At 42.4% G+C, this 13,657-nt stretch overlaps 1 protein-coding gene across 6 annotated transcripts in view; it reads right to left on the bottom strand.

Moving 5' to 3' along the window:
- EFCAB6 (EF-hand calcium binding domain 6) overlaps positions 1–13,657 on the bottom strand; it is a 233,096-nt gene that overhangs the window by 113,843 nt on the left and 105,596 nt on the right. For all 6 annotated transcript variants that reach the window (XM_046645983.1, XM_046645988.1, XM_046645986.1 and 3 more), the window contains 5 exons: positions 12,745–12,855; positions 10,442–10,547; positions 4,438–4,605; positions 2,047–2,106; positions 1,797–1,957 (listed from right to left, as the gene is read on the bottom strand). In XM_046645983.1, coding sequence (XP_046501939.1) covers positions 1,797–1,957; positions 2,047–2,106; positions 4,438–4,605; positions 10,442–10,547; positions 12,745–12,855 — 606 coding nt within the window. The remainder of the gene's footprint in view (positions 1–1,796; positions 1,958–2,046; positions 2,107–4,437; positions 4,606–10,441; positions 10,548–12,744; positions 12,856–13,657) is intronic.

The raw sequence follows: 13,657 nt of genomic DNA, 5'->3' as shown, positions 1-13,657 counted from the left end.
CCAGTTCCTCAGTAAGGTGCACTGTCATTCTTGCCTGACCCTTGGCATCATCCCTCTACTGTTCCTTCCTACAAAACGTCTTGGCCCAGTAGTCCCACATGACTTGCCAGTCCCTGAATGTGCCACCTACCCCTAGTCCTTTGGGCTTCTCCCTGCTATGCTGTGTCCTGAAATGCCCTGATCTTTCTTCTCCAGACTCATGCATCACATCCCCAGGGAGCTCCTCACAGGCCGTGCCACCTGCCCCATCTCCCCGGCATAGGGGAGCGCTCCTCCTCGGTGTTCTTCCAGCCCGTGCATGAGTTCCTATAGGGCTCATATGCCACGCTAGGTTTGTCTGCATCTATTTCCTCCATATTTGACTGCCCTGGAAATAATGGGATTCCTGTAAACCTATTTTGTGGGACCGGGTATGCAGTAGGCGCTCCCTGATACTCAATGAGGGAAAGACTAAGTGCAGGAATAAGTGGACTGCCCATCAGTGCTGGGCCCCTCTCGAGTGACTGCACACGTCAAAGGCCATGAGCAACTGAAGGCCCTGCAGACGGGATGTCAACGTGGCCTCTTGCTTCTCTCCCCTTAACCTCAGCCCAGACCCTTACCTCTCCCCTGAGCTCTTTCTAGAACCTTCTCTCTTGACTTGCTGTCACTTGTTTCTCCCCTTGCCTGTTTCATCAACACACTAGCAAACTGATCTTTGTGCAAACATTTGACACACTTGGATGAACGCAAATGCGCAGCTGAGCACACCAGGCCCTCTGTGACCCTCTCCCGCTCAGCAAGCCTCTGCCTCGCCCTCCTCTTCTGAAAAATCTTCCTTTTCCTACAAAAAACAACCCCAGGAGAAATGGGCTCTGAAACACAAACGTCCACAGAAAGGAGACACAGGTGGCCAACAGCTACCAGTAGACCAGTTGTGTCTCAGGTCCCTTTAAATCACTGCCACGTCAACAAAAGGCACAGATACAATTTGTAACATTGCAATCAGCAGGACTGAAAGAGAATTAGAGTAACTTTCTCCCCTGGGAGTGGACTGGATTTCCACCTAGAGTAATCTCCCAGGTCACTGCCCACGCTGGGGACCCTGGACCAAACAGTTGCTGAGGCCGTGCAGCCTGAGTCCTGTCCAGCGAGCCCGAGCGGACAGTGGGCGTTTGGGCACTGGCATTTGAGCATCAGCCTCTGCAGAAGGGCAGGTTCTCAAGGTCATCCGCAGAGAGTGAAGCCACCGGGCTCTAGGCCCCAAGGCGAGACGTGCACAGGGTCAAAGAGACACATGGCAGGAGACCCACAGCGGCCTTCAAGACACTGTTCTCTCCTTTCTCTTAGTATCTCTGCTCCCCAGCTCAGGTTCATCCGTTACAAATTGTTTTAAACTAAAGTGAAACAAAAATATAATTCAAGCTACATTTACAGGACGGCTGACCATAGCCAGACACCTGGGAGGTCGAACGGGAGGAGGATGAAGAGCCCAGGGTCATGGAGACTCGGGATGGAAGCCAGGCTCCACTGCTCGCTAGCTGTGTGACTTTGAGGAAGTGCTTAACTTCTCCAGCTCTCAGTTTCCCTATCCCGGGAAAGGAATAAGAGCTACCTCGTGTGGCTGTGTGAGGACTAAATCATGTAGCATATGCCGAACTCTCAGCCGACGTTCACTGTTAGTAAGGACTCCATAAACAGTAGCTATTAGCAATCTTACCTACTAATATTGCACACATACATAGAAAAAGATTTAGAATTATCAAAGACTTGATGAAAAACATGACATGAATTAATTCTGTTACCAAAAAACTTACTTTATTAAATGCTCAGTCGTTAAAAATGGGCAGAATATGCGCAGGATTTTCTTGAAATTATTTCGACCAATGAGCCCTGTGTCTCCCAGGTCATATGACCGTAGCATATTATAGAAAGCTTGTAGGTTCCTAGTAATCGCGTCATGAACAATTTCTTCCACCTAACACAGAAAACAAACATGTCTACCAAGCCAGACATTTGTAAACTGGGGTGGGAGCACCTGGGACCACGCGGGAAAGTGTTACTTACTGAATCCCAAGCCAGGAGGAGAGGCGCCTTGGTGTCTGCACAGGAGGAGGTTTTTCCCGTCTAATTGGGAAAGAGAAAGGAAATAAACACAAATCACTCAGAAAGGCGGCAGGGGCTTTGCAGGCAGAGGACGTGGACTGTCAGCTTTGACCCCGATGGACTAACAGCTTTGAGCCCTTGAGCAGGAGCGTGTGCCCTCTAATCCTCCTCCGGAAATGGGGAGAACAACATGTAACAAAAAGTACAATAAACTTGAAAAAAAATTGTCACCTAGAAATTAAATAAATGCAAAGCAAAAGAATAATGAGACGGCATGCTTGCTGATCAGAATGGCAAAAATGGAAAAGGAAGCAAGTCGCCAGTGCTGACAAGGGATAATATTAGTCACTTTGATCATTGACAGAGTCGAGAGTGACAGGGCCTGCTCTGGGGAGTGGTGAGGGCACAGGGCTGGAAGGAAAACTCGCTTTTCACCGTATTCCCTTTGCATCCTTTGCATTTTGTACTTTATGTGTATATTCCTCTTTTAAAATAATTTAAATAATTAAAAAAATAAAGTATATGTTCTTTGACCCAATAATTCCATTTCTAGAAATTCATACTAAAGAAATAATCACAGAGTGATGCCAAAAAGCAGGCAGCACTACACTCGTTGCAGCGAAACTTATAAAAGGAAAAAGCCATGAACACCCAGGTCATAGCAACAGGGAAATAGTCACTCGGTATCTTTTAAAATTATATAGCAGAATTTTTATTGACATTAAGTGTTAACAATATGTTAGTAAATGACTAAAAAGTCATAAATTATATGATCTCATTTTAAAATAAAATAGCTGTCATATATGAAAGTATGTATGCAACACATCAAATTGTACACATTCGATACTTGCAGTTTTTGCGTATCAATTATACCTCAATAAAACTGCCCTCAGAAAGTGTGTGTGTGTGTGTGTGTGTATAGAGGTTTGGAAAAATATACAAAAAGTATGAGTTTCTAACAATTCCTCTATTTTAGAATTAGTGGTGATTTTTATTTTTTTCTACTCGTGTGTTTTTCTGTGTTTTCTAATTCATTCACTTATATTAATTATTCACTCAACAAATCACTCTGTGAGTGTGCCATGGAGGTATGACCACATAGGGACACACAAGTGACACCATGACTCGACAGGTGTGTGGGGTCAATGACATGAGATAGGCTTCATCACAGATGTCAGAGAGGGTCCCTGGGAAGATGTCAGGTGCATTGAGACCCGTCACAGACAAGAGAAGCAGGAAGGGAATCCTGGAGGGAGCTGCAGCACACGCCAAGGATGGAGGAGGGAGCCTGAGGCCCAAGGACAAGAAGACAGTGAGAGAGGCAGCAAGGCTGGACCACAAGAGCACCCTGTCACACAGGTCAGGAAGGTCTGCCTTATCCTACAAGTCCCGAAAGCCATGAGAGGGTTTTAAGCACAGAGGCTGACAGGATCTGATGTATATTCAGCCAAGATTGTGCCACTGGCTGCGTGGAGAGCAGATTGCTTACACGGCTGTATTTTTGTTTTTAAATAAAAAAACTGTGTGCAGGTTGCTGTGATGGTCAGAGGCAAGGGTTCTCGAGAGTCAACACAGGGTCTGCCCCACAGCGGAGTTCAGGAACAGGTGGAACAGGTGCAGTGATTCGTTTCTGCGTGTGAAAGGGCTCTGGGACTCGGGTTTGATTAGAGTTCAAGAAGGACCAGCTGATGTTGGTTTAGGACACGGTTATCACCTTGCACAAGGTGGGCACTCAGGAAATCATCATATTCAAATGAAAAGCTAATCTGTACCTATTATAAGAAGTCCTTAACAGACGTTTCAACAAGAATTTGTTAATGCTATTGCATGATTATCTGAAACTAATTTGATTTTTTAAAGTTCTTAAAATTTTTAAATGCTAATAGGGAAGCATTTCTAATAGAAAACTATGTTAACTTTTCGGTCAAAAGAAACAAATACTTAAAGCAAGTGTCAGTCACTAGAAGCAACAAGCAGTTATTTTTTAAAAAGGTGAACTAACATAAAAACTCTAAAAATAGTGACAAACCAGAGGGGTGATTCCCAGACACACCTCTTGTAGACATCGTCACGTGAGGAGTGAGTTGCAGCCCTGTGAGAAGAAGCCACAGCCTGCATATGAAGGATGCCGTCCAAGGACGGCAACTACCAGCCTGCAATAAGACTTAGAGACTAAAAGTTAAAATCAAACAACCCCTGACTCTTGCTTAAAATGAAAATTAACTCAACTGAAAAGTGTGAAGTCATTTATTTATTTAAAGCCTATTTCATGAGCATCCCTTATTTTACTCAGAACACTCAAGTTTCCTGCCATAAATAGAAAATCAAACATGCAGTTATTATCAGACCTACCGCAGCCTTCTCTTCCAGCAGTTCACCAAACGTGTTGACGTTGACCCAGCCGGTGCCTCCAGGGTCAAGTATTTGCATTAGTTCTTTGAATTCCGAATCACTTATTTTTACAACCATGCAATTTAGAATACGTCGCAATTCTTCCCCTGTTATCTGTCCATCAGGTTGCTGAGCATGCGAGGGTATATAAGGGAATTTTAAAAAAAGGAAGGAAAAGCATTATCTATATTTAGCATCATTTGATAAAGAGTGAGCTTTGGCCAAACAGAATTATGATTTGAAACAAGACTACCTCAATTGATGATCATGACCTGGCGCGCGCTCCCAGGGCAGTGGGGGTGGGGCACGCCGGAACTTTCAAGTGCAGTTCCTACAGTGCTCCACCAGGATGCGGGAGGAGAGGGGGAAGGGGCCCATGTGGTGGGCATGGGCTGACCCCTTGTCGGGGACAGGCTAAATGCTGGCTGCCACAGGCGGCTTGAAGAGTTCCTTCTGCCCATCCCACCTGAGGGCTACGTGGTTCAGCCACATGGGGCACAAAACTTCCCGGCAATTCAATTACAACTTGCCAATTTACTAAGAATATTACTTATGCTTATTTTTACTACCCCCGACCTCATCAATTACCTAAATGGACAATTACTTAGCAAGAAAAATTTCAGCCACACTGCATAAAGAAAACGTATTATGAGCAAAATACTATGAGGCGAATTCTTCCACCAGAATAAAAAATTACCAATAAGTAAATTAAATATCAAAATTGAGAGAGACTGTTTACTGGAAAGACAGGGGAAATAAAGAACCTCTACCTCCTCATAGAGAGATACTGTGAATATCAATGCGACAAAAGGGCTTATTAAGTGATAAGGCAGTGTATAAATGTCAACTAGTACTTTGGGGTCCAAAATCTGAACAGGATATAAGAGTGTCCTGGAGAAAATTAAATAATTTAGAGGATATATGCATGCTTACTTTTTGGTTTGAGAGGGATAATCAAAATTTTAATCTCCAAATAGGAATCACTGACAAATAATTTTTTATGATTTTCAATAAATTTACAGCATTGTGCAACTATCTAATTCCAGAACATTTTCATCATCTTGAAAAGAATTTTTGTGCCCATTTGCAGTCACTCCCCATTTCCATCCCCAACCTAAGGCAACTAATCTATTTTCTGTCTCTCTATTTTTGCTTTTCTCTGGATATTTCATGGAAATAGACTCATAGAATATATGCATCTGTATGTATCTTGCATCTGGCTCCTGTCATTTAGCATAATGTTTTTGAGGTTCATCCATAATGCAGCGTGGATCCATATTTTGTTCCCTTTTATTCCTGTTTTATTCCATTGTACAGATATGCCACATTTCATCTTGTCACAAGTTGATGAACATTTGCATTGTTTCCAGTTTGGAAATGATGAATAATATTGCTATGAACATTTATACACAGGGCTTTGTGTGGACGTATGTTTTTCTTTTTTCTTGGGCAGATACCTAGGAGTGGAACTCCTGGATCACGTGGTAAATTTCTGTTTAAAATTTAAAGAAACTACCACGTCGTTTTCCACAGCAGCTGTACCATTTTACACTTCCACCAGGAGTGTATGAGAGTTCCACCTTGACATCCTCGTCAACACTTATTGTCTAAGTGGGTTGACTGTAGCCATCCTAGTGGGTATGAAGTGGGATCTCATTGTGGTTTTTCCTTCTTTTTATTCTTTTGTGAGGAAAATTGGCCCTGGCTAACATCTTTTACCAATCTTCCTCTTTTTGCTTGAGGAAAATTGTCCCTGAGCTAACATCCATGCCAATCTTCCTCTGTTTTGAATGTGGGATGCCGCCATGGCATGGCTTGATGAACGGTGTGTAGGCTCACACCCAGGATTCGAACCCACGAACCCTGGGATGTCAAAGCAGAACCCAGGAACTTAACCCCTACACCACCAGGCCAACCCCTCTCACTGTGGTTTTGATTTGCATCTTCCTAGTGTCTAACAATGTTGAGCATCTTTTCATGTGCTCATTGGCCATTCTCATATCATCTTTGGTGAAAGGTCTTTTAAAATCTTTTGCCCATTTTTTAAACTGAGTCGTCTTCTTATTGAGTTCTGAGAATTCTTATATATTCTATATACAAATCCTTTGCCAGATATATAATTTGCACACATGTTCTCCCCGGGTGTGGCTGTCTTTTTGCTCTCTTAATGGCATCTTTTGAAGCACAAAAGTTTTCCATTTTGATAAGCCCAATTATTGATTTTTTTTAACAGAGCATGCTTTTAGTGTCATATCTAAGAGATCTTTGCCCGACACAAGGTCACAAAGATGTATACAGTTGTCTTCTAAGAGTTTTCTCGTTTAGCTCTTATATTTAGGTTTGTGGTCCATTTTTAGTTAAGTTTTGTATATGGTATAAGGTAATTCACCTTTTGCATAGGGATACCCAATTGTCTCAGCACCATTTCTTGAAAAAATTTTCCTTTCTCCCATTGAATTTGTCAAAAATAAATTGACCGTAAACATAAGGGTTTATTTCCACACTCTCAGTTCTGTTCCATTGATCAATATGTCTATCCTTATGCAAGTACCACAGTGTCTTTATGACTCTAGCTTTACTAAGACTCAAAATCTGGAAGTTTAGGTACTCTAACTTCATTCTTCTTTCCCAAGATTGTTCTAGCTATTCTGCAACCTTTGTATTTCCATATGAATTCTAAGATCGGTTTTTCAATTTCTACCAAAAAAGCCAGCTGGGATTTTGATGGGGTTTGCTTTGAATCTACAGACCAAAGTGGAGAGAACTGCCATCTTAATAGCATTGTCTTCCAATCCATGAACATAGAATGTCTCTTCATTTATTTACATTTTCTTTAGTTTCTGTTAACAATGTTTTATAATTTTCAGTGTACAAGTCTAGCACTTCTTTTGCTAAATTTACTTCCTGGTATTTTGTTCTTTTTGATGTTATCATGAATGGAATTGCTTTTGTTTTCAGATTGTTCATTGCTAGTTATAGAAATATAACTGACTTTTGTATATTGATCTTATATCCTGCAACCTTGATGAAGTAATTTATTAGTTCTAGCAGTTTGTGTGTGCATTTGTCAGAATTTTCCATTACAAGATCACATTGTCTGTGAAGAAAGACAGTTTTATGTCTTCCTTTTTAATCTAGATGTCTCTTATTCCTTATCTTTCCTGATTGCACTGTCTAGAACATTAGTACAATATTGCAAACAAGTAACAAGAGCTGACATTCTTGCATTTTTCCTGATCTTCAGTCTTTTTACCATTAGCTATGCTGTTAGCTATGGCTTTATCATAAATGCCCTTTGTCAGGTTAAGGAATTTCCCTTCTATTCCTGGTTTGTTGACAATTGTGATCGTGAATGAGTGTTGGATTTTTCAAATACTTTTTCTAAATCTATTGAGATGATCATATGGTTTTTTCCTTAATTCTATTAATATTGTGTATTACATTAATCGATTTTGTGGAAGTCAAACCAAGCTTGCAATCCTAGGATAAATCCCACATGGTCATAGTATTTAATCCTTTTTATATGTTGCTGAATTTGGCTCACTAATATTTTTTTGAGAATTTTTGCAATTATATTCATGAAGAATATTGGTCTGTGGTTTCCTTCTCCTGTGATCTCTTTTTCTGGCCTTGGTAATAGGGTAATACTGGTCTTAGAGAAAGAGTTGAGAAGGACTCCTTCCTCCTATACTTTCTGAAAGCTTGTGAAGGATTGGTATTATTTCTACAAGCAATCTTTGTGGTCTTCAATAAAGAAATTTGCACACTTTTGTTAGATATATTTATAGGTATTTGATTTTTTAAACTACTATCAGAAAAGATTTTTTAAAAATTCTTTTATAATTGTTTGTTGCAGCTTATAGAAATATTATCGATCTTTGCATATTGACCTTGTATCCAATCACCTTTTAAATTCTATTATTAATTCTAAGATTTTTTGGAAGTTCTTTTAGACTTTCTATTTATAAACTCATGTGAGCTACAAATAATAACACTAAGAATAAGAGTGGGTGAATAGGCAGGGTACGAATTCTTTCTGGGTGATAGAAAGTGAACCACATCTGATTTAAATGAGAGTGACTGGGGTGACTGGGCCCACTTAGAGAGACGGTGGCATGCGTGGAGGCAGCACACACAGCTCCTTGGGATGCATGACTTGGAGCAGATCTAAAGGAGTCCTTCTTCTCATAATTCTGTGTCCCTCTCTCTAGCAGGAGAAGGACCTGCTTCCCATGGCTGTCCTCTGCAGCCAGGCACAAGGTCCAGCCCTGCCAACTCCTGGCTCTCTCCCTCTGCTCTCCTTCTCCTTCCAGGTCCCAGAACATGGTCAAGACGAAAGCAAATGGTGGGGGGTGGGGGGGGGTCCCCTGGGAAACCATGCCCTCTGCAACTCTCAGGCACTTGCTGGTCATCGCTGTATGTGAAACTCCAGACTGTGAGCTCACCAGTGGCAGGGACCTTGCATTATTCGTCTCTGTGTTCAGCCTAAGCGCCCAGGGCAGGGCCCAGCACGGGGCAGGCACTCAGTTCCTCACCTACACTATGTGCTTGTTGATCAGCTCTGGTTGTTGAGCAGTACATCAATGACTATTAAATGCTCTAATTTTTGAAGTGGTTAGCATTATTACAGTCCTCCATTAACGGAGATGAAGAGTTCACTATTTTTAATTAAATTGCTTCTTCAATACACTAATAGAAGCTGAGGTGGGTAAACACAGAAGGGCTTTCATTTATCTTTAAGAGGGGGCCCAGCTAGCACACCGTGGGCAGCTCAGCCCTAGGCCGGCCCTGGAGCAGCGGGTTTGAATCCTGGCTCCAGCACTCACCAGCTGGGAGCCTCGGGCTGGTTACTTAACCCCATGCGCCCTTTCCTCAGCAAACGAGGATCAAATGAGAATAATAAGAGTGTCTCCCTCAAAGGGGTGCTGAGAGGCTGAAGTGAGTGAAAACAAGTAAATCACTCTAAGACGGTGCCGGCACATAGCGCTCAATATCACTGTTCTTTCAATGGAAGAGACCGGGTCATATAGGCCTAGGGATTAACTAAAACAGGTATGCCAGCTAAAATGTCTCCCCCAGGAGGGCAGGACCCCAAATCTCTGAACCTATACTCTGCTCAGAAACCCTCAGCAATGGCATGCTACACTGACAGAGGTGAGGAGCTGTGGCCTCCGGGACAGAGAGCAAACTGCCAAACCTTTAAGTGCCTCCAGGCCACACGGCCCTCCGCCCAAGCGCGCTGCCCTGGAGCTCAGCGCGCCCCAGGTTAGAGGGCTCCAGAAGGCTGACGCGGAAGCCAAGGAGCTTCTCTTTTGTGCGCGGTCATCTCTGAGTCTGAGGCAAAGGAACTCACGGCCCTCCTCCCTATTTACCAGGAATTCAGTTACGGAACTTGCTTAGTAAACAACAAACTTGGGAAATGTCGCTGTGTATCAAAGTATCCAAATGTCACTTTCTAAAATAAACGGGAAAGTGGGACAGGAGCTAATGTTCAAAGCAAGTTGTAAATTCATGAATAAGCCTCGCTTTGCAGTACAATTAAACAACGAAATAGGCCATTTTGGAGCTAAGAAAATGTTCCTGTTATGGCTATAAGTTGGTTGTGAACCCATCAACTCTAGGCTGGGGCGGGGGAAGTTTCAACAGGTTTGAATTATCTGTTAATTAAACAATTAATGACTAGTCACTCCATTCTTAATGATCTCACCACACGTTGTTCTCGTCACCTGGCATCTCTCTTACTGTATCGCAGCAAATTTTCCTGTCCTCCCAACTAGACCCAGCTCTTGAGGTCAGGCCTTGTATCCCTAAGCACTCAGAATAATTCCTAGCATATGACAGGAACTCAAAAAGTGTTTGTTGGATGGATAAATGAATGGATATACAATTTTTACTGGTCTCGCCCTGAGTGTTAGCATTCTTAGGAACAACGAGTTTTCACCAGAGAAGGGTTTCAAAGTCTTACAGCGTTGGTGAGCAGCAGTGCTTTCTTCAATGATGTATAGCGATCTTCATGTCTAAATAATTTTGTGATAATGTTTTCCTTGCAAGATTTATTTCTAGAGTTGATGCTACAAGAAGATTAAGAGGAAAACAGGAATAAGATTATGTTCTTGAACTTTATTCTTTCTTAGTGCAAAAAGAAAAAAAAATCACCCTCACAACAACTCTGATAACGCTTTACTTGTGGATAGCCCTTTTTCCTGAGAGCCTAAGATGCTTGGGTTACAGACACTGTTAGTGTGATTCCTAACAAGGGAGATGGCCTGGAGGCAATTCCCCCACCGCCCCCACCTCTGGCGTGAGTTAGCTTTACTGCGCCATCACGCTCCTCTCCCCCTGCCGACTAGCTGTGGCCGGCCATCTTGCCAGTCTGTGCCTTTGGTCTCAAAAAACACCAGGAAGGAGACCACGATCACCGCTGAGATCATCCCCTCTCTGCATGTATGGGCCGCACACTGTCGCACACTCACCCACATGAGAACTCAGGGACACCAACCTTCACAACCCCGCCCTCTCCACTGGCAATGGCCAGGACCACACAAAGCGGCAGACCCCGCTCCCTTTCTTGCCTCCTGCCTTCATCCCCTGAGCGCAGGTCCATCTGCCTGCACATGCGCCCCTGGAGTCCTACCATCACCCACTTTGGAGATCAAAGCCTTGGGCGCTCTGATCAGAAAGGGGGCTGCAGCATCTCCTAACAAAATCCTCCCGTTGGCCTCCCCTTTCCAGTGTTCCATTAGAAAGTCTGACATTTCCTACCAGATAAAGAATGACAGTGTATCAGCTTAGCTGCTGAAGGATTCTCACATTTGTTTGAGGGTTTTATTGCTGCATCTATTCAGCCATCTTAATAGATAGAAAATTATCTTTGCACATTTCTCCAGCTGTGCAAAAATAAACACACTTACCACCACCACTTTTAAGCAACATACAAACTGGCAAAATTATTGAGTCTGAGTTCCTCACGTGACTCGTTGGAACATGGTTTTCTAAAGACCACTAGCACTGGCATCAACAGATACTTTTTGCAGCAGTTTTTATCGACCTCAGTACCACTGACATTGGGGCTGGATAGTTCTTCAGTGTGTGTGTGGGAGGAGCGGCCGGAGGTGCTGTCCCATCCACCGTGCGATGTTTAGCAGCATCCCTGGTCTCTACCCACTAGACATCCGAAGCCCCTCCACCCCAGTTGTGACAACCAAAAATGTCTCATGACGTTGCTAGATGTCTCCTGGGGGCCAAGAGTGCCCCTAGTTGAGAACCACTGTTTTAAAGTAGATAAAATTCACGTTTTAATTCTTACAGTCCTGGACAAGGTGCTATCAGATAAGAAAATTACAAAGAAAGAGAAGTAATGTCACTCAAGAAATGAACTCATAGAGTTGCATCCTAGGAACGGAGTTTGGGGGAGCTCTGAATACATGGAAGGCTGGTAACCAGGGCAGCTCATTAAATATTCACAAGTCCGTGAGATGGGGATAGGCCTAGTGAAATGGGAATTAACTCCGTGGTATGTTTAACTTTACAGTAGAGCGTAGTGCTTTCAATGAACGTGCAGAGATTTTAAAGCTGGTCTTTTTCTTTAAGATTTGTATAGAGTAATCGATACAGGACGCGCATCAACACAAACAAAACGCTTCCTGGAGCAAAAGTCTAAATTCTAAAATGTCATATTATTAAGCACTTTTTTACATGTGGGGGCCCCCACCACAATTTATGTGATAATGTAAATCTGAAGTCGTCACAGATGCTAGATGAAAACAGAAATAATGGTGCTCAAGGCAAATAGTCCCCATGACCCAGAAACTCTGCGCCACGCACAGTGGTTGGGAAACAAGCTAGCACGTATTGCTCCCTTCCATAAAGCACTGAGCAGATATGCATTTATACACAATTTCACAAGAATACGCTTAAAGCTCAGAGAGCAGTGCTGGCGGGGTCGGTGTGCACACCCAGAGCGTGTGAGCTCCATTCCTGCCTCCGCAACTCACTTAACTCCGACCTAGTTAAGACCCCTTATAATCTGATTTTTTCATCTAGAAATTGGAATAACAATTATGCCTACCTTATAGTTTAAGGCAATTTTAAATAAGAAAAATGTATGGAAAATGATTTACAAACTAAATCACTATGTAAAAGGTGATGATTATTCAATGAAGACTAACTTCATTCAATAAATGAAGAAAAAGTAATTCAGATATTCTCTAACCTTTTACATATTATGATAAGTGTAACTAAAATGTAGTTCTTTTTTTTTTGACATACCTATTTCTTTTTGTCGGAGGAACTATATTGTTAACTTCCAACCATGGAGACTCATAAAGTGATGTTAGAAATTGCTTCCAATTGACTTTAGCAGTGGTTTTAAGTCCAAATCTGGATTTAAAAAAACAGAAATATTATTTTAAACAGTTTTTCTGCATAGGCTAGATGCTTAAGATTGAATTGAAATGGCGGCAATGACCTTACGTGAAGTTTCAAATCTAAGGTAAACAAAATAATTTAGTAAAACAGTACTATAAATTGATTCTTAAAAAGCAAGGAAAAATCAAACTGATTATACATCTCCATGTTTCCACATTCTGTTAGGAGTAGCACACAGTGAATGAAGAAACAAAGGGGTTGGATTAAAATTCTAATGTCCATGAAATAACTGTTTCAAATTCATTATGTGAAGCACTCGATTGCCATGGTCGGCAGAATAAAGGCCCTCACAGTGTCCACATAAATCCCTGGGATCTATGAATACATGACCTCATGAGGCAAAAGGGACTTTGCAGATGTGATTAAAAGGGACTCGTATGGACCTTGGGATGGGAAAGAACATCGAGCTGGGCCCAATCTAATCACAGGACTTCTTCAAATCAGAGACTTTTTCCCAGCTGCAGCCCGAAAAAAGACGTGATGACAGAAGAAGGACCAGAGAGATGTGCCATTGTGGCTCCGAAGATGTAGGAAGGGGCCACAAACCAAGGAACGCAGGCAGCCTCTAGAAGCTGGAAAAGGCAAACAATGGATTTGCCCCTGGAGTCTCTAGAAAGAACGCTCTGCTGAGACCTCCATTTTAGCGGCGTCGGGCTCCTAAGCTACAGAATTTAGCAGCCTATCTTTGTATTGTTTTAAGCCATCGGGATTGTAGTAATTTGCTATGGCAACAACAGAAATCCAGTACAGATTT

Source organism: Equus quagga, chromosome 19 (assembly GCF_021613505.1).
Source record: "Equus quagga isolate Etosha38 chromosome 19, UCLA_HA_Equagga_1.0, whole genome shotgun sequence".
Taxonomy (NCBI): domain Eukaryota; kingdom Metazoa; phylum Chordata; class Mammalia; order Perissodactyla; family Equidae; genus Equus; species Equus quagga.
Note: the sequence above shows the minus strand (reverse complement) of the source record. Positions and strands in the feature narration are given on the sequence as shown.